At 37.2% G+C, this 24,728-nt stretch overlaps 1 protein-coding gene across 2 annotated transcripts in view; it reads left to right on the top strand.

The window, feature by feature from the left end:
* The window catches only part of LOC123536306 (carboxy-terminal kinesin 2-like), a 101,662-nt gene that overhangs the window by 54,815 nt on the left and 22,119 nt on the right, over nucleotides 1-24,728 (top strand). For both annotated transcript variants that reach the window (XM_045319378.2, XM_045319377.2), the window contains 5 exons: nucleotides 5,062-5,205; nucleotides 5,733-5,849; nucleotides 6,691-6,864; nucleotides 9,837-10,001; nucleotides 11,810-11,948. In XM_045319378.2, the coding sequence (XP_045175313.2) occupies nucleotides 5,062-5,205; nucleotides 5,733-5,849; nucleotides 6,691-6,864; nucleotides 9,837-10,001; nucleotides 11,810-11,948 (739 nt within the window). The remainder of the gene's footprint in view (nucleotides 1-5,061; nucleotides 5,206-5,732; nucleotides 5,850-6,690; nucleotides 6,865-9,836; nucleotides 10,002-11,809; nucleotides 11,949-24,728) is intronic.

Genomic DNA, 24,728 nt, shown 5'->3' with positions numbered 1-24,728 from the left:
AGTAACTACCGGGTAGAATTTCATGAAACTTTCAATAAACATGATTCAACATACTGCGATGATGCCCGTCAAGTTTTTTTTTGGGATTGGTCAATTTCCCTTAGAGTTATTGCCCTTGATTTAATGAAAAATGTCCGTCTGCAGCCATTTCTCAGTAACTAGCAGGTAGAATTTCATCAAACTTGAAATAGACATGAAACAAGATACTGCGATGATACCTTTCAAGTTTTTTTTTTCGATTGGTCAATTTCCCTTGGAGTTATTGCCCTTGATTTAATGAAAAATGCACAAAAATGTCCGTCCGCAGCCATTTCTCAGTAACTAGCAGGTAGAATTTCATCAAACTTGAAATAAACATGAACCAACATACTGCAATGATGCCCGTCAAGTTTTATTTTTGATTGGTCAATTTCCCTTAGAGTTATTGCCCTTGATTTAATGAAAAATGCATGTCTGCAGCCATTTTTTTTTTCATTTTTAATTTTCCATCAATATTTATAATCAACATGTAAAGTTTTGTACCCTCACCCCTCCCCCCCACCCCCTAAAAAAACATTCATTTTCTGTTAATTTGATTTTGACTGATGAAATTGTTTGCTTGTAACATTCTTAATTTTTTGCTGGATATGTTTTTTTTTGCCGTTCCTCGCCACAGACTCTTTCGGCGGGGGATACCAATTCATCGAATTTGCTTGTTGTTTTTAGGTCACGTGAGCAATGCTCAGGTGAGTTGTTGTGATCGCTTAATGTCCAGCATCCATCGACTGTCGTCTGTCAACATTTAGCTTGTGTATGCGATAGAGGCTGTATTTTTCAATTGATCTTCATGAAATTTGGTCAGAATGATTGCCTTGATGAAATCTATGCCAAATTCGAAAATGGGTCATCTGGTTTCAAAAACTAGGTCAGTAGGTCAAAACAAAGAAAAACCTTGTGTATGCAATAGGGACTGCATTTTACACCAGATCTTCATGAAATTTGATCAGAATGTTTGTCTGGATGAAATCTAGGTCAAGTTCAAATATGGGTCATCTGGGGACAGGGGTCAAAAACTAGGTCACCTGGTCAAATCAAAATAAAACCTTGTTTACACAATAGGGGCTGCATTTTACACTGGATTTTCATAAAATTTAGTCAGAATGGTTGCCTTGATAAAATCTAGGTCAAGTTCGAATATGGGTAATCTGGGGTCAAAAACTAGGTCACTAGGTCAAATCAAAGAAAAACATTGCATATGCAATAGGGGCTGCATTTTACACCGGATCTTCATGAACTTTGATCACAATGTTTGTCTGGATGAAATCTAGGTCAAGTTCGAATATGGGTCATCTGGGATCAAAAACTAGGTCATCCGGTCAAATCAAAGAAAAACCTTGCATACGCGATAGAGGCTGTATTTTTCAATTGATCTTCATGAACTTTGGTCAGAATGATTGCCTTGATGAAATCTAGGTCAGTTTCTGGGGTCAAAAACTAGGTCACCCGGTCAAATCAAAGAAAAACCTTGTGTACGCAATAGGGGCTGCATTTTACACTGGATTTTCATAAAATATAGTCAGAATGGTTGCCTTGATGAAATCTAGGTCAAGGTCGAATAAGGGTAATCTGGGGACAAAAGTAGGTCGCTAGGTCAAATCAAAGAAAAAACATGTTTTTAGCTGTTCTACTCACCCTGGCGTCGGCGTCCGTGTCGGCGTCGGGGTCACACCTTGGTTAAGTTTTTTGCATGCAAGTACATACAGCCATAAATTAAAGGCATATAGCTTTGAAACTTATTTTATCTTTTTCTAGGTCAATTACCAACCACTCTGGGTCAAGTCCCATAACTCTGACATGTATTTTGAGCAAATTATGCCCCCTTTTGGACTTCCAATTTTGGTTAAAGTTTTACATGTAAGTTACTATCTCCAAAACTAATGCAGATATTGATTTGAAACTTCACATGTGTCTTTGTGGTTATAAAACTAGATGATAGCAGCAAGTCCCATAACTCTGACCTTCACTTTGGCCAAATTATGCCCCCTTTTGGACTTAGCAAATTCTGGTTAAAGTTTTGCGTGGAAGTACATACAGCTATTACTAAAAGGCATATAGATTTGAAACTTATTTTTTTCTTTTTCTAGATCTATTACTAACCTCACTGGATCAAGTCCCATAACTCTTACATGTATTTTGAGCAAATTATTCCCCTTTTTGGACTTAGAAAATCCTGGTTAAAGTTTTGCGTGCAAGTACATATAGCAATTACTAAAAGGCATATAGATTTGAATTTTTTTTTTTCTTTTTCTAGATCAATTACCAACCTCACTGGGTCAAGTCCCATAACTGTGGCATGTATTTTGGGCAAATTATGCCCCCTTTTGGACTTTGAAAATTCTGGTTGAAGTTTTATATGCGAGTTTCTATCTCCAAAACTAATGCAGTTATTGAATTAAATCTTCACATGTGCCTTCGGGGTTATAAAACTAGTTAATAGCAGCAAGTCCCATAACTGATATGCATTTTGGTCAAATTATGCCCCCTTTTGAACATAAAACTCTTTTAATATTTAACCTTTTTGTGTAATATTTTCCTGCTTCTGGGACAATATTTCGAATAGTCGAGCTTGGCTGTCTTACGGACAGCTCTTGTTGCAATAGGGACTGCATTTTACACTGGATCTTCATGAAATTTGATCACAATGTTTGTCTGGATGAAATCTAGGTCAGATTCGAATATGGGTCATCTTAGGTCAAAAACTAGGTCAACCAGTCACATCAAAATCGCATTTAAAGCAGGATATTCATTAAATTTGATCAAGAGCGACCTAGGACCATTTGGTCCTCTTGTTGATTCAATCTTCATAAAACTTGGTCAGAATGTTTGTTATCATGAAGTCTTGGATGATTTCAAATCCGTGGCACATGGGGTCAAAAACGAGGTCACTAGGTCAAATCAAAGAAAAAGCTTATTTACACTCTAGAGGCCACTTCTTTGCTCCAATCTTCCCGAAACTTTGTCAGAATGCTTGTTTTCATAAAATTTTGGACAAGTTCGAATCTGGGTCATGTGGGTTAAAAACTAGGTCACTAGGTCAAATCAAAGAAAATGCTTGTTTACACTCAAGAGGCCACGCTTTTTGGTCTAATCTTAATGAAAATTGGTCAGAATATTTGTCTCCATGAAATCACTAGGTAAAACATGTTTACATTGTTATGGTGTGTTACTCAGGAGAGCGACCTAGGGCAATCTTGGCCCTCTTGTTTAAGATACAGCTTTGAAATTTGGATGACATGTATAGTTTTGCATGCCGATCTTTAAACTGACTTTCAGTGACCATGAATGTGACCTACTTTTGTTGTTTTTTTAAGCTACAGCAAAAAGATTTGGATCACCTGTAATATTTTTTTTACAGATTTCAAAAGTAATCTTGCATAATCTTTAACTTGACCCACTCTCCTAATTTTTTTGTTTTTAAAGCTTTAGCAAAGAAATTTGTTCAAGCAAGCAACTCTACTCAGGTGAGCGATATAGGGCCATCATGGTAGTCTTGTTTACAAGATTATGGCTCTTTTTCAACTCGGCAATTTTTGGTTGTTTTTGTATGTAAGCTGGTACCTCAGTACCCACTGCTGGGAATGGATTGAAACTTCACAGACTTGTTAACTGTGATGATCTGACATGCATTGTACAGGATCCATAACTCTGATTTGCATTTTTACAAAATTATGCCCCTTTGTCTACTTATATTTATTCAACAGATGAGGCTGAATAGTCTAGCATTGCTGTCCTGCTACAGCTCTTGTTTGTAAAAAAAATGAGGTTTAGAGGGAAAATACTTTTTTAATTTTATATATTTGTTTTTGAGGAAAACATGAGCAAATGAGTGAAGAGTAAAGACATTTTTTTCTTGTTTTGGCTAAGTTCTAGCTAAAAGAAAGTGTTAAAATAGGAAATACAACCCTTTTACATTAACTAATATGCACTAGGGATTGAGAAAACATGGGTACAGTTTAGTGTTGGTACATTTTGACTAGTCCCAATCCATGACTCTAGTTACCTCCCCTGACGGTCCGTCCACAGAAAATCAATTTGAAATGAAATGAAAGTGATAATTACGCAACGGGTTGGACTACATTTTGACCTGCAGGCACACAACAGAGAAACAGGTAGATTTTTAGTGTAATCAAAATAATACATGGGTTTGAAAATGTTATTATGAAATATGTAACTTTATAGATAACTTGCATTATCTTAAACCACAATATGACTTGGTAAAGTACCATAATTACAGATAAGATCTGTCTGATACTGAACATTCTATGTTTAAATATCATGATAGTGCACAAGCTCAAATTACAGTAGTCTGTTGTATTTATTGTAATCAGTATTATCAACAGTTGAAAATTGATATGCTAATGTCATCACTATGACCCTTAAGTCACAAAAGGAGAGTCAGTTATATCTCAGACATACAAATTAAGATAAAGAAACTATTTTTTCAGTAGAAACTATGTTATTACACACACACACTAAAAGCAAAATGGTGCAAAAAATAATAGTAGATCTGCACAATGGTATATTTGTCATGGACATTTAAGGCACAAACTGTGTCTTAGTTTTAGCTGATTTTACAGTGTATTAATTTATTTTTCTTACTTAACCCTTAGCCTGCTGCAGGCGAATTTAACAGCCTTTGCAAACAGCTTGGAACCAGATCAGACGCCGATTAAATCGGCGTCTGATCAGGTTCCAAGCTGTTTGCTACCCTGACAATATTTCTTCCATTTTTGGAGCAAATTGAATGAACTTTACAATTTTAGCAGACGACATTTCCAGCAGACGACAATTTATCTAGCATGCTAAAGGTTAAAAACATGGTCCTCACTTTTCTTTTAATCTTGTTTAGCCCTGACAATGTCCTTGCAGAAAATGTAAGTTTAAAGATTTAAAATGGGGTCCCGATGAGAGCTACACAGCCTTTTAAAGAAAGCCAGGTACTTTAGTGTGTTTATGCCTCTTAGGAGAGTTCAAATTATCCATCAGACTTGTTGAGAATAAAGGATTTTGGTTTATTTGTAGGGTAATATAAGGGTGTTCTGTCGTGTACGTCCACTGATAGGTGAGGAGTTGCTAGGAAATGATGGTGAGATTCAACATATGAACTTTCCTGAAGAACAGAAAACACTAGAACTTGAAAGGCTAGCAGATGTTAGTCTAAGCGAGGTGAGACGTTTTTATGGCTTTATATGTGAAGTAAATGTATATATCAGAGGCACACGCATACATCTGTCTTGTCAGTCTATCCTATCATTTTTCTCCAGATCCTTTCAATGAGTTTTCAGATTACTACACATAAATGTTCACCATCATATTTCACTGTCAGGGCCACACTGAGGTCAAAGGTAAAATTGATTTTTGTGTCCATGCTGTATCATTTGAGCAACTGGAAGGATTTCATATAAACTAGTTATTAAGCATCAATTATTTACTTCATCTAGACACTGTGCAAAACTGTGGTATTTATCACATTCAGTGATAGGTCCAGTTGAATCCAGTTGTTAGTCTTTAAAAGAGACAATTTTTTAGCTTTTTCAGATTGTTGTAATATTTTTCAAGAATGTTAATTTGCTTTCATCTTTTAATGTAAGATGATTGTAGAAGTAGAAGATCCAAGGCCTTTTCTTAGGGTTTACGAATTTTGTATCCATTTTATATCCATGCTGAAATGAGAACTTCTGTTCTGGTTTCAGAGTACCATCGGAGGAAATCGTAAAGGCAATGGCAGGTATGAGTTTAATTTCGACAGAGTATTTGCACCTGCTTCTAAGCAGTCCGAGGTTTTTGAAGAAATTTCTCAACTCGTTCAGGTAAGTAGAAATGTTTGTTTTAGACTGTGGTACTGCTTAGAACCTTCAGACTAAAAACAGTTTCAGCTCAATACCAAAGGAACGCTTTGACCTAAAGTAGTCAAATTCATAGGATAATTTTTCTTGTGGTCAGTAGATGACCCCCTATTGTTTTGAGGGTTAATAGTCATGGTAACAGTGACCTTCAGACTGAAAATGGTTTCCACTCAATAATATTAAGAAACCTTTGACTTACAGTCCTAAAACTTCATGCTTTGATTGCCTGTGGTCAGTGGATGACCCTTATTGTGTTGGGGTCAGTAGGTCAAAGGATATAGCGATCTTTGGACTGAAATTTGGACAGGCCATCATGAGAGGCATATTTGTATTTACAAACAGCTCTTGTTTTACTGTGCTTTCACTTTGTATTTCTTCCTACATTATAAGAGCAAAAATGTATTGTCTTTCTTTGAAATTGATATGGAAAGATCTGTTTCTGCCAGCCATAACTTCTGCATGAATTCCTTGTTGATATTTGATGAAATTTGTATTTTTGTCAGTTGAGGAAACAGTACGGAATTTAAAATCACTGACAGGTCATAGTACTGCTGCTAATCAGTATTGTGAGTACATTAATATTTGATATGGCACTAATATCATTGATGTCATGTCTCTAAAATTAGAAACTCATTGATTAAGGTCTCCTGTGATACCCATATTTGCCAAAGCCACAATATGTTGTATATGGTGAAATTTTACATGTCCCATCTTTACAATACATAACTGAATTTTTCTTCTTTGACAATACAGTATTATAAATGTTTTCTCTTCTGTTATAAATAATAGTTGTTCTTGTTTTTAGTCTGCCTTGGATGGGTACAATGTCTGTATATTTGCGTATGGACAGACCGGAAGCGGGAAGACGTACACTATGGAAGGTCCGTCGGTAGAGGATGAGGAAAACAGAGGAATGATATCTCGAGCTGTCCTACAAATATTCAGTAGTACACGAGAATTGGAGGATAAAGGTTGGCAGGTAAAATAGTCGCCATTGTTCACTTAAGCCTTATATGGCCTACACAATTCGGAAAATTTTCAAATTAGTAATAAATGAAAAAATATAAATTGTTTGCTACTAGAATGTTTATCTTCTTTAGTGAATTTAGCTTTTTTGAAACAGATTTTTTATTTTGTTCAAAAGATGTCTGAATATAGCTGAAACCATAGATTTTTGAGAAAATGGGCAGTTTTTGCCATATTTAGGTCACGTAGGAATGTTTTTAATTGTGAGCACAGTCGTGAACCATAAACATATATTGCCCATAGATCCAGCTTCTTTCACAGAATTTTTTGGTTGTGGTTGACAGCTGTGCCCGTATTGAAAATTTCTGATTTGTTTAGAAATTCAGATAAAAAAATGAAGGTTTCTAATACCCTTAATGTTAAAAGTATTTTCATTTACGTCAGATATTTTCTTCGATAATGAATAAATGGTAAAATATTGAATGCATTTTGATAAAACAATAAATCCTACTTCTTGATGTCAGAAAGAAAAGTTGGAGTTTTCTACATTCAGAGACTCAGTTTTAAGGCCATTTTTGGGCAAAGTGAACATTCTCCTTTGTATTAAATATCTTAGCTGTCCTGCAAATATTTTTAAGTACATGAGAATTAGGAGTAAAATAGCTACAATCATAGTTACATTAAATGATCTCTCAAGTTGTTCTCAATCAGTAAAATTGGAAAATTCGAGGACAAAGGTGGGCAGTTAAAATAAAATGAAGTTGAAGTCATAGATACCTTAAGTACATAAATGTCTTGAGCTATGACATCTGTTCTACAGACAGTCAATAGTACCATGAAACGGACTAATTATTTGCAAGTTGATGGGTTAACATAGTTGTCACATGACATTAGCTATTGCAGTTCTATGTTGTGTTAATTTTCCCCATAGATAAAAAATGGTGCATGTATGTAGATAGGGATTGCATTTTAAAAAACACACACACACACACACACACAAAACAAAGGTTGAGGTAAGGCTAATTTTGCATTGACAATAGACTGTTTCAGCTGGTGATCAGGTAAGATTTCATACCCTGGTTTAATTTCCAATAAACAAAAAAACAGAAAGGCCTACTTAGATCTGTGTAAGAATTGATTGTTGTAGTGATAGAAGTGTGTGTGTTGACTTGCTCTAGTTCAACACTGCCCCTAGGTGCTTTCCTGACAGAAACCAGTAAGTTGTATTGAAGGATTTCATAAATTTGGTGACTATAGTGCAGCCACCATCGTGGACCATGATAGATGGTCCAACAATCCATGCTAACTGTAATGTTTGTAATGAGCATGGGTTTTGGCTAGGTCTTTTAAAGTGCCATCTCTTATCTGTACCATGTTTCATGAGTGATGCTCATATAATTTCAAAGCTTTAGAGTTACGTTTTTAGCTTACCAGAGTCGAAGGCTCAGGGTGAGCTATTCTGATCGCTCACCGTCCGGCGTCCGTTGTCCGTACGTAAACTTTTAATTTAAACGACATCTCCTCATAAACCGCTAGGCCAATTTCATCCAAACTTCACAGGAATGTTCCTTGGGTGAAGCTCTACAGAAATTGTTCAAAGAATTGAATTCAATGCAGAACTCTGGTGGCCATGGCAACCGAAAGGAAAAACTTTAAAAATCTTCTTCTCAAAAACCAGAAGCCCTAGAGCTTAGATATTTGGTGTGAAGCATTGCCGAGTGGACCTCTACCAAATTTGTTCAAATCATGACCACAGGTTCAAAATTGACCCCGCCCCAGGGGTCACTTGATTTTACATAGGAAAATCTTAAAAAATCTTCCTCTCAGAAACCAGAAGCCCTAGAGCTTAGTTATTTGACATGTAGCATTGCCTAGTGGACCTCTACTAAAGTTTTTCAAATCGTGACCCCGGGGTCAAAATTGACCCCGCCCCAGGGGTCACTTGATTTTAAATAGATTTCTATAGGAAAATCTTCAAAAAAAATATAAAAAATAAACCAGAAGGCCTAGAGCTTAGATATTTGACATGTAGCATTGCCTAGTGGACCTTTACAAAATTTATTCAAATCATGACCCCCGGGGTCAAAATTTACCCCGCCCCAGGGGTCACTTGATTTTATATAGGAAAATCTTCAAAAAAAATCTAAAAATAAACCAGAAGGCCTAGATCTTAGATATTTGACATGTAGCATTGCCTAGTAGACTTATACAAAATTTGTTCAAATCATCACCCCCGGGGTCAAATTGACCCCGTCCCATGGGGTTACTTGATTGTACATAGAAAAATCTTCAAAATTTTCTAAAAATTAAACCAGAAGGCCTAGAGCTTAGATATTTGACATGTAGCATTGCCTAGTGGACCTCTACAAAATTCGTTCAAATCATGACCCCAGGGGTCACTTGATTTTATATAGGAAAATCTTCAAAAAATTTCTAAAAATAAACCAGAAGGCCAAGATCTGAGATATTTGATATGTAGCATTGTCTAGTAGACTTCTACAAAATTTATTCAAATCATGATAGGGTTACTTGATTGTACATAGAAAAATCTTCAAAATTTTCTAAAAATAAACCAGAAGGCCTAGAGCTTAGATATTTGACATGTAGCATTGCCTAGTGGACCTCTACAAAATTTGTTCAAATCTTGACCCCTCAGGTCAAATTGACCCAGCCCCAGGGGTTACTTGATTGTACATAGGGAAATCTTCATAAATTTGCTAAAAATAAACCAGAAGGTCTAGAATCTTAGATATTTGATATGTAACATTGCCTAGTAGACTTCTACAAATTTATTCAAATCATGACCCCCGGGGTAAAATTGGCCCCGCCACAGGGGTTACTTGATTGTACATCAGAAAAGCTTCCAAAAAATTTCTAAAAATCATCAATTTGACACTTGAAACATGTAGCTCATATTACTCGGTTGAGCGATCCAGGGTCATCATGACCCTCTTGTTATAAATGGTGTTTGTTTTCTAATTTCAGTATGAATTTGAAGGCTTATTTCTAGAAATCTACAATGAAACCATTAGAGATCTGTTGGGCAACCATGCAGCTGATGTTAAACATGAAATAAAGATGACTGGGACAGGTGGCAATGACGTGATGGTGACAAACCTAACAACTGTACCAATTACTTGTGAAAATCAGGTAACAGTTTCACTTTCAATAACATGTGAAAATCAGATAAAATGCTGCAAACCCTAATTTCTATGCCATTAACAGGTTAAATTCAGGTAGTTTCTTGAAACCTAACATCTTTGCAAATAACCTATAAAATTCTACTAACATAACACGATTGTTAGCAACTTGGGGGAAAATCAAGTATAATAGGCTGCAAACCTATAATCACTATGAATAGTGAATGAAATTTCATAAACTTCACACACCTGTTCACTGTGATGATCTGACATGCAGTGCACAGGTTCCATAACTCTACTTTGCATTTTTAGCTCACCTGTCACGAAGTGCTTGGGCTTTGATATTTGGTATGTAGCATCATCAAGTGGTCCTCTACCAAGATTGTTCAAATTATCCCCCTAGGGTCAAATATGGCCCCACCCCGGAGGTCACATGGTTTATATAGACTTATATAGGGAAAACTTTGAAAATATTCTTGTACAAAACCACATGGCATAGGGCTTTGATATTTGGTATGTAGCATCATCTAGTGGTCCTCTACCAAGATTTTTCAAATTATCCCCCTAGGATCAAATATGGCCCGCCCCGGGGGTCCCAAGTTTTACATAGACTTGTATAGGAAAAAAGAGTTTTAAAATCTTCTTGTCTGAAACACTTAGACGTTTGATATTTGGTTTGTAGCATTGTCTTATGGTCCTCAACCAAAATTGTTCAAATTGTACCCCTTGGATGAAAAGAGGCCCTGCCCTGGGGGTTCCAAGTTTTATATAGACTTATACAGGAAAAAGCTTTAAAAATCTTCTTATCTGAAACCATACGACCTAGGCTTTTGATATTTGGTATGATGCATTGTCTAGTAGTCATCTACCAAAATTATTCAAATTATGCCCCTGGGGTTAAAAGAGGCCCCGCCCTGGGGTCACTTAGTTATTATGCGAGTTATATAGGAAAAATACTTAAAAAATCATCTGATCCTATTTCCAAGATTGTTTGATTATATTTATCTGATAACCCCAAGTAATATGATGTCACTTGACTGTCACCTTGACCTACTGACCTACTTTCTTGTTTTTTTTAAGATACAGCCTTGAAATTTTGATGACATACACAGTTTTGCACACAAATTGTAAAACTGAATTTCATTGACCATGAATGTGACCTACTGACTTTCTTAATATTTTATCATCAGTTTGACATTTGAAACATGTAGCTCATATTACTCAGGTGAGCGATCCAGGGTCATCATGACCCTCTTGTTACAAAATTATGCCCCTTTTCCGACTTAGCAGTTTTTGGTTGTTTTAGTATGTATCGCTGTACCCACTAATGGGAATGGATTTAAACTTCACACCCTTGTTCACTGTCATGATCTGACATGCAGTGCACAGGTTCCATAACTCTATTTTGCATTTTACAAAATTATGCCCCTTTTTTGCATTAGCAGTTTTTGGTTAAGTTTTTGTAGGCTGTTGAATAGTCAAGTGTTGCTGTCCTCCGACAGCTCTTGTTTGTATGAGATGTTAAGAGAAATTATCAACTGTAGAGTTTTAGATATGCTAATTTATATCCAAACTGTTTGCATTTTAACACAGTATGTTTGTGTGCTTGTATCTAATTTGTCACCTGCCAGTATGGGACTTTACTTTGTCTTCATTCACCTGTTTTTAATCCTCAGGGACAATTATCCTTTATTAACTTGCATCTCCTGTGAATGGTATACGTGCAGAATGTAGGTATACGTGCAGAATGTAGATCTTAAATCTCCTGTGAATGGTATATGGGCATAATGTAGACTTTAAATAATCAATGTCTTTCAGATTACTGATCTACTGAAAATGGCATCAAAAAATCGTGCAGTAGGAGAGACAAATTGTAACGAGAGGTCGTCCAGAAGTCACAGCGTGTTCAGGCTGAAAATTACAGGTTGTAACGACATCACCCAGGAGCAATGTAAAGGTATAAGACAAAGATAACCTGTTTAACCTTAAAACTAGAAAATGTCTGAATTTTGTGCATGAAATTTCTTGGAAAATGTAAAACTATCTTATAATGACTACAACTTTTGTAGTTTAAGAACTGTAAAATTACTGAGCTATGTACCTTATAATTATGCTGTATTACGTATATGCCTTCCATAGTAATTTTCTCTGTGTTGGAAAATTTTGATAACAGAGAAAAAAGGGATAAAGAATGAGTAAATTGGCCAGTCTTATAACTGCCACAAACTCCTCCAGTATTTTGAAACAGAAAAAAATAGGACATAGCTTCACCCAAAAGTGAATATTAGCACTATGCTAGTGTTATGATTGTTACAATTCATTCTTTTATAATTATGTCTCCCCCATGTTGTTTTTAGCTCGACTATTCGAAGAATAGGGGCGCTATACTGCTCACCCCGGCGTCAGCGTGAGCATGAGCATCACACAAATGTTAAAGTTTGCGTACCACCCCAAATATTTTCAAAGTCCATTGAGATATTGCTTTGATATTTTGCATACTTGTTTACCATCATGACCCCAGTCTGTAAAAAGGAGGAGGCAACTCTATTTTGCATTTTGACTGAATTATGGCCCCTTTTCAACTTAGAATAAATGTTAAAGTTTGCGTTCCACCCCAAATATTTTCAGAGTCCATTGAGATATTGCTTTGATATTTTGCATACTTGTTTACCATCATGACCCCAGTCTGTAAAAAGGAGGCAACTCTATCAAGCATTTTGACTGAAATATGGCCCCTTTTCAACTTAGAATATGCTTATTGTAATGTTATAGTTTTACTCATAGCTTATATTGTACTATCAAGCACTGAGAATAGTCAAGCACGCTGTCCACTGACAGCTCTTGTTAGCTCACCTGAGCACAAAGTGCTCATGGTGAGGTATTGTGATCACGCTCTGTCCGTCGTCAACAGTTGTGTTTAAACGACATCTCCTTCAAAACCACTGAATGGATTTTCAAGAAACTTGGCCACGATGTTCCTTGTGTGGTCCTCTACCAAAATTTTTCAAACGGTTCCGCTGGGTTATACATAGGGGCTGCCAGAGCTAAAAATAGAAAAAACAACTTCAAATAACATCTAAACCAATGGTCCGATTTTTAAATAATTTCACACAAATGGTCCTTGACACCCTCTACCAAGATTGTTCAAATTATTCTGATTCGACAAAAAACATGGCCGCCAGGAGGCATGGTCACTTTTCCCGATATGTATATAGCGGAAACTTTAAAAATCTTGTGTGAAACTGCTAGCCCAGTTTTAACAAAAATGGTTCTTGTGTGACCCTCCACCAAGATTGTCCGGATTTGTCAAAAATCATGGCGGTCAGGGGGCGTGGTCACTTTTCCCTATAGATATAATATATATATAGTGGAAATTCAAAAAATCTTCTTGTGTGAAAGTGCTGGCCCGATTTATAATAATTTTGTACAAATGGTCCATACATGTGTGACCCTTTACCAAGACTGTTGAAATACCGATTCGTCAAAAAACATGGCTGCCAGGGGGCGTGGTCACTTTTCCCTTTATGTATATAGTAGAAATTTTAAAAATCTTTTTGAGTGAAACTACTGGCTCAATTTTAAAATAATTTTACACAAATGGTCCTTGTGTGACCCTCTACCAAGATTGTTAAAATTATTTTGATTTGTCAAATAACATAGGTGTCAGAGGGCATGCTTACTTTTCCCTATATATGTATATAGTAGAAACATTAAAAATCTTCTTGTGTGAAACTGCTAGCCCGATTTTAAAATAATTTTAATGGTCGTTGTATGACCCTTTCCAAAGATTGTTCAAATTATTCCGATTCGTCAAAAAAACATGGCTGCTAGGGGGCGTGGTCACTTTTTCCTATATGTATATAGTAGAAACCTCTTGTATAAAACTATTTGCCCAATTTTAAAATAATATTACACGAAATTGATGGTCCTTGTGTGACCTTCTACAAATAGTGTTCAAAATTTTTTCATTCGTTAAAAAACATGGCCGCTAGAGGGCATGGTCACTTTTCAACAACACATCTCCTCCAAAACCACTGAATGGATTTAGATGGAACTTTACACAAATGATCTCTGGGTAGCCCTCTTTTAAGGTTGTTCAAATGGTTCTGGTTCATTGAACATATGGGTCTTTTTGTTTAGAAATAGGTTTTCAGCTATCAGGCTTTAAAAATCTTTCTCTCTAGAGCTTTGATATTTGGCGTGTGATATAAGGATGTGACTCTCTACCATAATTGTCCAAAGTTTTGCCCTAAGTTAAAAAGTGTGTGTGACATGTATATAATATACTTTTATTAGGCTAACATAGAAGAAATCTAACTTTGTACTTGTACCAGTATGTTACATAAACACACTTGAAGCCTTGTACACAGGTGAGCGCTTTAGGATCACTGACCCTCTTGTTGCCTTTGTCGGCTGTCTGTCTGTCCACATTGAGCTTGTCTGGCTTTCACAGTTCAAACTGCTGGCTGGATTTCAATGAACCTTCACAGGAGTGAGCAGTACAAAGCCTAGTTGTGCATATTGCAGGCATGTTCCGCTTCACTGCACAAAATGGCCGCCACAATTTAAAATAGAAAAATCTTGTCCGGCTTCCACAGGTCAAACTGCTGGCTGGATTTCGACAAAACATCACAGGAGTGATCAGTACCTATGCTAGTTGTGCATTTGACCTGCATGTTCCGCATCGCTGCACAAAATGGCAGCCAGAGCTAAAAATAGAAAAATCTTGTCTGGCTTTCACAGATCAAACTGCTGTCTGGATTTTGACTCACAGGAGTGATCAATACCAAGCGTAGGTGTGCATATTGCTGGCAAGTTCAGCTTCACTGCACAAAATGGCCGCCAGAGCTAAAAAATAGAAAAATCCTGTCCTGCTTTCACAGGTCAAATTGCTGGCTAGATTTCGACGAAACATCACAGGAGTGATCAGTACCTGTGCTAGTTGTGTATATCACTGACACGTTCCGCTTCGCTGCACAAAATGGCTGCCGGAGCTAAAGGTAGAAAAATCTTGTCCGGCTTTCACAGATCAAACTGCTGGCTGGTTTTCGAAGAACATCACAGGAGTGATCAGTACCTACGCTAGTTGTGCATTTAGCTGACACGTGCCGCTTCGCTGCACAAAATGGCCGCCAGAGGTAAATATAGAAAAATCTTGACCGACTTCCACAGATCAAACTGCTGGCTGGATTTTGACTCACAGGAGTGATCAGTACAAGCCTAGGTGTGCATATCGCCAGCAAGTTCCGCTTCACTGCACAAAATGGCCGCCAGCTCTAAAAATAGAAAAATCCTGTCCTGCTTTCACAGGTCAAACTGCTGGCTTGATTTCGACGAAACATCACAAGAGTGACCTGTACCTATGCTAGTTTTGCATATCGCCGACATGTTCCACATCGCTGCACTAAATGGCCACCAGAGCTTAAAATAGAAAAATCTTGTCTGGCTTTCACAGGTCAAACTGCTGGCTGGATTTTGACGAAACCTCTTAGGAGTGATCAGTACCAAGCCTAGTTGTGCATATCGCCGACACGTTCCGCTTTGCTGCACAAAATGTCCACCAGAGCTAAAAATAGAAAAATCTTGTCCGGCTTTCACAGGTCAAAGTGCTGGTCAGATTTTGACAAAACGTCACAGGAGTGATCAGTACCTATGCTGGTTGTACATATTGCCGGCACGTTCCGCATCGCTGCACAAAATGGCCACCAGAGCTAAAAACAGAAAAATCTTGTCCGGCTTTCACAGGTCAAAATGCTGGTCGGATTTTGGCAAAACATCACAGGAGTGATCAGTACCAAGCCTAGTTGTGCATATCGCCGACACATTCCACATCGCTGCACAAATTGGCCGCCAGAGCTAAAAATAGAAAAATCTTGTCCGGCTTTCACAGATCAAACTGCTGGCTGGATTTTGACTCACAGGAGTGATCAGTACCAAGCCTAGGTGTGCATATTGACACATTCCGCTTCGCTGCACAAAATGGCCACCAAAGCTAAAGGTATACATAGGGGGGAGACATATGTTTTTGTGACAAAAACACCTTCTAGTTGGATTTATAATCTGTACTTATAAGGCCTTATTTATGCACCCCAACTTGCAAAACGTAATGCCTCTAGGGGTATTCATTAGGTAATACAGTCAAACCTGTCTTAAAGACCACCTCAGAACAGAGAATGTGCTGTTATGTAGATAAAACACTAAATTGGAATGCTCAGATAGACAATGTATAGTAGTTGTCGGATGGATAAATGGGAAGCTTTTATTTAATACAATGATCATTGATACACTTTCTTTTTGTATGATTTTCTGAAATCGTAAATGTTTGTATACATGTGTATTGTTGTTGCTGAAGGCCATACTGAAAATAAGTTTACATTTCATTTTGTTGTTAGGCCATAATAACACGGGTATGAAACGTTGCCTGCGGCACAAAATGTGCCGCACTAAAATGAAGGCATCGCGCTTCCGACGGCGCAGGCATTGCGCAGGATGTTTACAAAAATAACGAGCACGGTGAGTAAAATTGAATGTTTTTGGTTATTGTCTTGTTACAGTAAACACTTTTTAGAAATCGGGGAATGCAGCGGGATTTAGTTATGTCTTGTCGACAAATCCATGCCCAGTTTGTGAAGAAATATGTAATATTGTTATTTTGCGCGTGTTTTTCATCGGATACAGTAACGTGAAAATTACAAAAGCAGTGAATATTCCGAGTCATTTCACATCCTGCAGAAAAAGGAATGATGCATTTCTGTAGTATATCATAAAAAGACATGATATCTGATCGATTGAGATAAAATACATGTCAAGGAAAAGGCATATCCCCTCGTTCTGCCGACTTTTCAGTCCAGTGCCGCAGGCATCTCGATGATGCCGCAGGCATCGCGAGGGGCGCAGTCATCTTGAATACTATTGTAGTCAGTAGTACGTGTAATTTCGACCACCTAACATGTATTAAAATCAATAACAATTGTTGTTCCTCTCCAGTTATTGTGTAAGACAAATTTTTCTGAACCCGAACTTTGTAATATTAATAGCTATTTTAAGAAGTTTGCAATATTTTTCCTCGCTGTTTTGGGGGATGGGGCCAGATCCCTTGCAGTTGAGAAAATCACGTCATTTTATATCGAACTGGGATTATTTCTCCTAAAATAACAATATTCAGTTACCAACATTTCCATTTGTAACAATTATTGATACTTAGTTCAAAGCAAGGTATGAAACCAGCATTGGAGCACAAAAACTGTCATAACATTTGTCATTTTTCAACCAATTTTGTTGTTTTTGTTTCAGCATCGAGTGTTTTTCTTTACAGTTCGGGCGTACTTTTTATAAGCGGTGAGCTGAATCCCTCTCCACTCAGCCCCCCCCCCCCCCCCCCCCCCCCCCCAAAAAAAGTGAGAATCGCTGTTATTGCGTTCCGGTGTTCCAAAAAAAAAAAAAAAAGGAACGCAAAAACAAACAAAAAATCGTAAAAACGAGAAACTTCTTTGGCTCATCTCGAGCCATTTTTTCTGTAACAGTACATCAGCACCAAATTTACTGTTAGGTCAAGATATTTAAATACGAACGAAGAATATTTAAAATTACTGTTCCCAAGTTTTGTGTGGAAAAGAACCAATGAAGTTGAGATCTTTCGAAAAATGTGTCCAAAATGGGTCTTAACTTGTTCTGAAATTCTACAAAATATTAACGTACTTTACTCACTTTTTGTCGTTCAAATATGATTTAGGTCTGTGCACTGACTGTACACATAAAGTTTACGTCTGACGATAAGGAGTTCTGAATGATTTTCTTTTCCCTTTTAATATACACTGAATGCACATTCATCTGAAAATATAAAATTAACAAGATACTTAACAATCGTTAACTTCATAATTTGCTTCTTTTCCACATAAAATTTCTGAATAGTATCGTTGTAAGGGAAGTTTCGTGTTTTACGTTGTTTTTATTTTGTCTTGTTTAGATTCCTTTTCTTCGGAAAACCAAAACTGATTTTTTTCGCCATTTCTTTTTTTTCTTCTTTCTTTCTTTTTTGTTAGGGTTGGGCTGGGGGAACTCAGCTCATCGCTAATCAAAATAGTACGCCAAAACTGTAAAGAAAATAAAAACACAATACTTGATGCTGAAACTAAAACATCAAAACTGGCTGAAAAATGACAAAGTTATGACAGTTTTTGTGCTCTAATGCTGGTTTTCGTACCTTGGGTTTGAAGTAAGCATCAATGATTGTTACTAATGGCAATGTTTGGTAATTGAATATTGTTATTTTTGGAGAAAATAATCCCAGTTCGATATAAAATGACGTGATTTTCCCAACTGGAATCGACCTGGCCCCATTCCCCAAAACAGCGAGAAAGAATACTGCAAACTTCTTAAAAAAGCTATTAATATTATAAAGTTCGGATTCAGAAGATTTGTCTTACACAATAACTGGAGGAACAACATTGTTATTGATTTTTTTTTTGTACTTTAATACATGTTAGGTGGTCGAAATTACACGTACTACTGACTACAATAGTATTCAAGATGACTGCGCCCCTCGCGATGCCTGCGGCACAGGACTGAAAAGTCGGCAGAACGAGGGGATATGCCTTTTCCTTGACATGTATTTTATCTCAATCGATCAGATATCATGTCTTTTTATAATATACTACAGAAATGCATCATTCCTTTTTCTGCAGGATGTGAAATGACTCGGAATATTCACTGCTTTTGTAATTTTCACGTTACTGTATCCGATAAAAAAACGCGCAAAATAACAATATTACACATTTCTTCACAAACTGGGCATGGATTTGTCGGCAAGACATAACTACATCCCGCTGCATTCCCCGATTTCTAAAATGTGTTTACTGTAACAAGACAATAACCAAAAACATTCAATTTTACTCACCGTGCTCGTTATTTTTGTAAACATCCTGCGCAATGCCTGCGCCGTCGGAAGCGCGATGCCTTCATTTCAGCGCGGCACATTTTGTGCCGCAGGCAACGTTTCATACCCATGAATAAATTAATTCCTAGATTATCATCCCCCGCCGCCCCCTCTTCTTTATGCGGCCCCGACCTTTTTAGCTCACCTGTCACATAGTGACAAGGTGAGCTTTTGTGATCACCCTTCGTCCGTCGTCAGTCCGTCCGTCCGTCAGTCAACAATTTCTTGTCTGCATGATAGTGGTTTCATTTATGATTTTATTTTAACCAAACTTGCACACAACTTGTATCACCATAAGATCACGGTTCCTTTCTTGAACTGGCCAGATCCCACTATGGGTTCCAGAGTTATGGCCCCTGAAAGGGCCAAAATTAGCTTTTTTGACCTTGTCTGCACAATAGCAGCTTCATTTATGATTTTATTTTAACCAAACTTGCACACAACTTGTATCACCATAAGATCTTGGTTCCTTTCTTGAACTGGCGAGATTCCATTATGGGTTCCAGAGTGATGGCCCCTGAAAGGGCCAGAATTAGCTATTTTGACCTTGTCTGCACAATAGCAGCTTCATTTATGATTTGAATTTAATCAAACTTGCACTAAACTTGTGTCACCATAAGATCTCGGTTCCTTTCTTGAACCGGCCAGATCCCATAATGGGTTCCAGAGTTATGGCCCCTGAAAGGACCAAAATTAGCTATTTTGACCTTGTCTGCACAATAGCAGCTTCATTTATAATTTGATTTTAACCAAAGTTGCACACAACTTGTATCACCACAAGATCTTGGTTCCTTTCTTGAACTGGCCAGATTCCGTCATGGGTTCCAGAGTTATGGCCCCTTAAAGGTCCAAAATTGGCTATTTTGGCTTTTGCAGCCATATAGAAGCTTCATTTATGGTTTTATTTGATACAAACTTCCAAAATATCTTCAACAACAACAAATCCTGGATTCCATGATAAATCAGATCCAATCGTAGGTTCTAGAGTTATTTTATATCTGATTACCTCCCCTGATTGTAATCAAAATGGATTTATATCAGTAAGTACTTATTTGACTTATTTGAAATTTCATTATTGTTATTAGTTGGACTGAGACAATCAGGGTAGATAACTATGAACTGATTTTATGTCAAATTACCTCCCTTTATTTCAAATTAAAATTGGTATATCTCCATAACTAATGAAGATACTGATCTGAAATTTCATTTATGTCAACAGATTTATTTGGCAGATCCTTCTTTTGTTCACTTACAATATTTATTTTTATGTCTCCCCCAGGAGACATATTGTTTTTGCCCTGTCCGTCCGTCCGTCTGTCCGTCCATCCGTACGTACGTCACACTTCATTTCCGAGCAATAACTGGAGAACCATTTGACCTAGAACCTTCAAACTTTATAGGGTTGTAGGGCTGCTGGAGTAGACGACCCCTATTGTTTTTGGGGTCACTCCGTCAAAGGTCAAGGTCACAGGGGCCTGAACATTGAAAACCATTTCCGATCAATAACTAGAGAACCACTTGACCCAGAATGTTGAAACTTCATAGGATGATTGGTCATGAAGAGTAGATGACCTCTATTGATTTTGGGGTCACTCCGTCAAAGGTCAAGGTCACAGGGGCCTGAACATTGAAAACCATTTCCAATCAATAACTAGAGAACCACTTGACCCAGAATGTTGAAACTTCATAGGATGATTGGTCATGAAGAGTAGATGACCCCTAATGATTTTGGGGTCACTCCGTCAAAGGTCAAGGTAACGGGCCTGAACATGGAAAACCATTTCCGATCAATAACTTGAGAACCACTTGACCCAGAATGTTGAAACTTAATAAGATGATTGGTCATGCAGGGTAGATGAACCCTAACGATTTTGGGGTCACTGTGAAAGTTCAAGGCCACAGGGGCCTGAACATTGAAAACCATTTCTTGTCAGTAACTTGAGAACCACTTGACCCAGAATGATGAAACTTCATAGGATGATTGGTCATGCAGAGTAGATGACCCCTAACGATTTTGGGGTCACTCTATTAAAGGTCAAGGCCACAGGGGCCTGAACATGGAAAACCATTTCCAATCAATAACTTGAGAACCTCTCAACCAAGAATGTTGAAACTTCATAGGATGATTGTTCATACAGAGTAAATGACCCCTATTGTTTTTGGGGTCACTCCGTTAAAGGTCAAGGTCACAGGGGCCTGAACATTGATAACCAGTTCCGATCAATAACTAGAGAACCACTTGACCCAGAATGTTGAAACTTCATAGGATGATTGAACATGCAGAGTAGATGACCCCTATTGATTTTGGAGTCAGTCAATTAAAGGTCAAGGTCACAGTGGCCTGTTCATGTAAAATCATTTTTTGGAAATAACTTGAGAACCACTTGACCTACAATGTTGAAACTTAATAGGATGATTGGACATTCAGAGTAGATGACCCCTATATATTTTGAGGTCACTTGATCAAAGGTCAAGGTCACAGGAGCCTGAACAGTGACTTGAGAACCACTAGGCCCAGAGTGTTGAAATTTAGCCGGATGACTGGACATGCCAAGTAGATGATCCCTATTGCAGCCAACCATCAGTGTCTCTTTGACTTTCGCTCCTGACCCCTATTGACTTCTTGCCTATAGGACTTTGCATTTGGGGAGACATGCGCTTTTTTACAAAAGCATTTTCTAGTTTTTAATTACTTCCCTTTTACATTACTATAAATAGCTTATTTTTAGTGACTTTAATTATTGGCCGTATGGAAAAACCGAGACCACTTTTCTGTGGTACAACATGGATGGTACCTCCAATTTTTAGGTGTATTATGACATATTTCTTTGCTTTGTTGTCCCTGTCCTTTGGACTTAGATATTTTTTCTGAGGACCTTCTTGTCCTCAAGTGCAATGATAACAGGTGAGCGATATAGGGCCATCATGGCCCTCTTGTTTATTTCTCCCTCTCAAAAAAAAAAAGAACAAAAAATGTACGAACCGCGAGAGGGTCCCGTATATTTGTTTTAATGCTGCCGCAAAATACCATAGATAATGCGGGGTTGTTTTTTTTACCCCTGGGACCAGCCCCGACACACAGGTATAGACGACTTTCCAACATCAAACAAAAACAAATTTGCCATTTTGATAAATGGAAATTACTCTCCTCGCCTACTGTCTACGCTAAAATCTAAGATTGCCGTTACGTTCCCGTAAAAGATTGAGTAGTTTTTCATTTTTTTTTCAAACAAAATTAATTTCATATAAATTTAAAAGTATTTTGATGAAAGTAATATTAAAAATCATAAATATTAGGATACTAAAATAATGGAGATTATTTTAACCGAGATCAAACTGTGAACAAAGAAACTGACACGAGGTGACGATAATTACAGGTTATTTGATGATAACAAAAATACTATCACACCTTTTGTTATCGGTTTGAATTAAGAAGCTCATTCCGAAATATTGAAACAGTTGCTTTCTATCTATTCAAAACATCTAATTAAAAAAGAAGAAGAAAAAATATAACAATATTTTTTGTCGTCCCACCTCTCCCGATCCCGTCAGGTTTCTTCCGATTCTAGATGTAAAACCTGATCAACCCGATAAGAAGTCCAAATCTCCCGATTTAAAAAAATCAAACAAGGAAAAAAAAAGAAGATTCTGTCCTTTACAAATACTAATCCTCGCTAATAACGAATCTGTGAACAACAGTTTTCGGATGTTTTCAGACCTATTTACCCCTGTTGATTGTTGTTTATTGCATGATACAACAAAGCCAGGTGTTGATTAATGTGTCACAACTGCAACAGGTATTCAATTTTTCTATCAATAAAAATCAATTACAATCAAATTTAGATCAGAAAATATATTGGTCCAACCTTTTTCTACAAGTTTTTGAAATCCAGAGTAGATTACCGCGGTGCCGAATTTGATAAATATTTCTCTTAAATAATTTTAGTAAGAGAATATGTCAAGATAGATATTAATATCAGGTACTGTTAAATGCTGTTAAACTGTCTTTGCATCATCATAGTTTGTCAAACACATCCTTGGAGATATGGGCAATGTTTACAAAAGCGTAACAGTATCCAAACAGACAATTTTGGATATCCAGATTTTAAAATAATTTTACTAGTTTTATTTTCGAGGAAATTAAGTGGGTTCATCAAAGACGCAGGTCGATCCAGCTCCTAAATAGAATGTTGGAATTGTTGTTATATGAGAGTAAAAATGAAAGTCAACAAGTTTGTTTTTACTTTATTCTGTTTTTGCCATTTGTCTTGACTTGTACTTTGGGGTTCGATTTATGTATATATAGTTGTCATTTTGAATATATAAGGCTTCATTTTGTGAGTTTAAACTGAAATAAATCCTATGTTGATGAAAAGTACCATTCAGCTGAAATCATACGGGTCTGTATGTACACTTTTGCTTATTTCAAGAGTCAAAATCCCTGGTCCGGGTAGTAGTTTTAAAAATAAAAAATAAAATTCTCCCCCCGCCCCCTTTTTAACCAAAATTTGGATGATAATCTAGGAATTAATTTATTATGGCCTTATGTACACTTTGTATGTTACCTTCATAAATAAAGATTTTATTATTATTATTATCTTATGAAACATACTGATATACTGGTACAAGTTCTTGCTATACATTTCTGTGCTTATTGGTCCCCTACTGGTCAAAACCAGTTTCGGGGCCTATAGGAATGCGCTTTTCCATCCGTCATTCCCTCCATCTGCAATTTTGTGTCCGGTCCATAACTTTGTCATCTATGAAGGGATTTCAATATTACTTGGCACAAATGTTCCCCATGATGAGACGATGTGTCATGCGCAAAACCCGGACCCCTAGCTCAAAGGTTAAGGTCACAATTGGAGGTCAACAGGTTTTTTTTCCTGTCCGGTCCACAACTCTCCCATCCATGAAGGGATTTTAATATCACTAGGCACAAATGTACCTCATAATAAGACGATGTGTCCTGCACAACTTTCAGACCCTTAGCTCAATTTGGCTGTCAAATATTAACATGGCATGAGCAGGGTCTGTTTCGTGTCCGGTCCATAACTCTGCCATTCATGAAGGGATTTAAATATTACTTGGCACAAATGTTCCCCATGATGAGACGACATGTCATGCACAAAACCCGGACCTCTAGCTCAAAGGTCAAGGTCACAATTGGAGGTCAATAGGGTTTTTTTCCTGTACGGTCCAGGACTCTGTCATCCATCAAGGTATTACAATATTACTTGGCATAAATGTACCTCATGATGAGACGACATGTCATGCGCAACACCCAGAACCCTAGCTTAAAGGTCAAGGTCACACTTGGAGATCAGAGGTCAAATTCAACATTGACTTTGTCCAGAGCATTTCTTGTTCATGCATTGAGGGATTTTGATGTAACTTCGCACAAATGTTCACCACCATTAGGCAGCCTTGTTTTTAGAATTACCTCCCTTTGTTGTTACTATAAATAGATTATATTGTAACACTTTTATTACTGGCTGTAGGGAAAAATTTAAACTTTAAATAGTTGTTCAACATCATCACTCACATCATATGACACAAAAGCCATAACCCTAGCACCAATATTTCATGAAATATCTCCCCTTTTTACTGAGAATTTCAGGTTAAAGATTTGATGCACTTTCACTCTATCTCAGTAATTACTCAGTTATTACTAAATGGGCCCCCATGTGGTTCTGGGATGATCTATGTATGAAAAGAATTGAAACCACTGCCTTACCCTTGCATTATCATAAGAGGCGACTAATAGGGTCTTAACACTTGGTTTTGCTGTAACTCTGTGAT

Source organism: Mercenaria mercenaria, chromosome 17, assembly GCF_021730395.1.
Source record: "Mercenaria mercenaria strain notata chromosome 17, MADL_Memer_1, whole genome shotgun sequence".
NCBI lineage: Eukaryota > Metazoa > Mollusca > Bivalvia > Venerida > Veneridae > Mercenaria > Mercenaria mercenaria.
The sequence above is the reverse complement of the archived record's forward strand: the minus strand, read 5'-3'. Positions and strand labels throughout refer to the sequence as shown.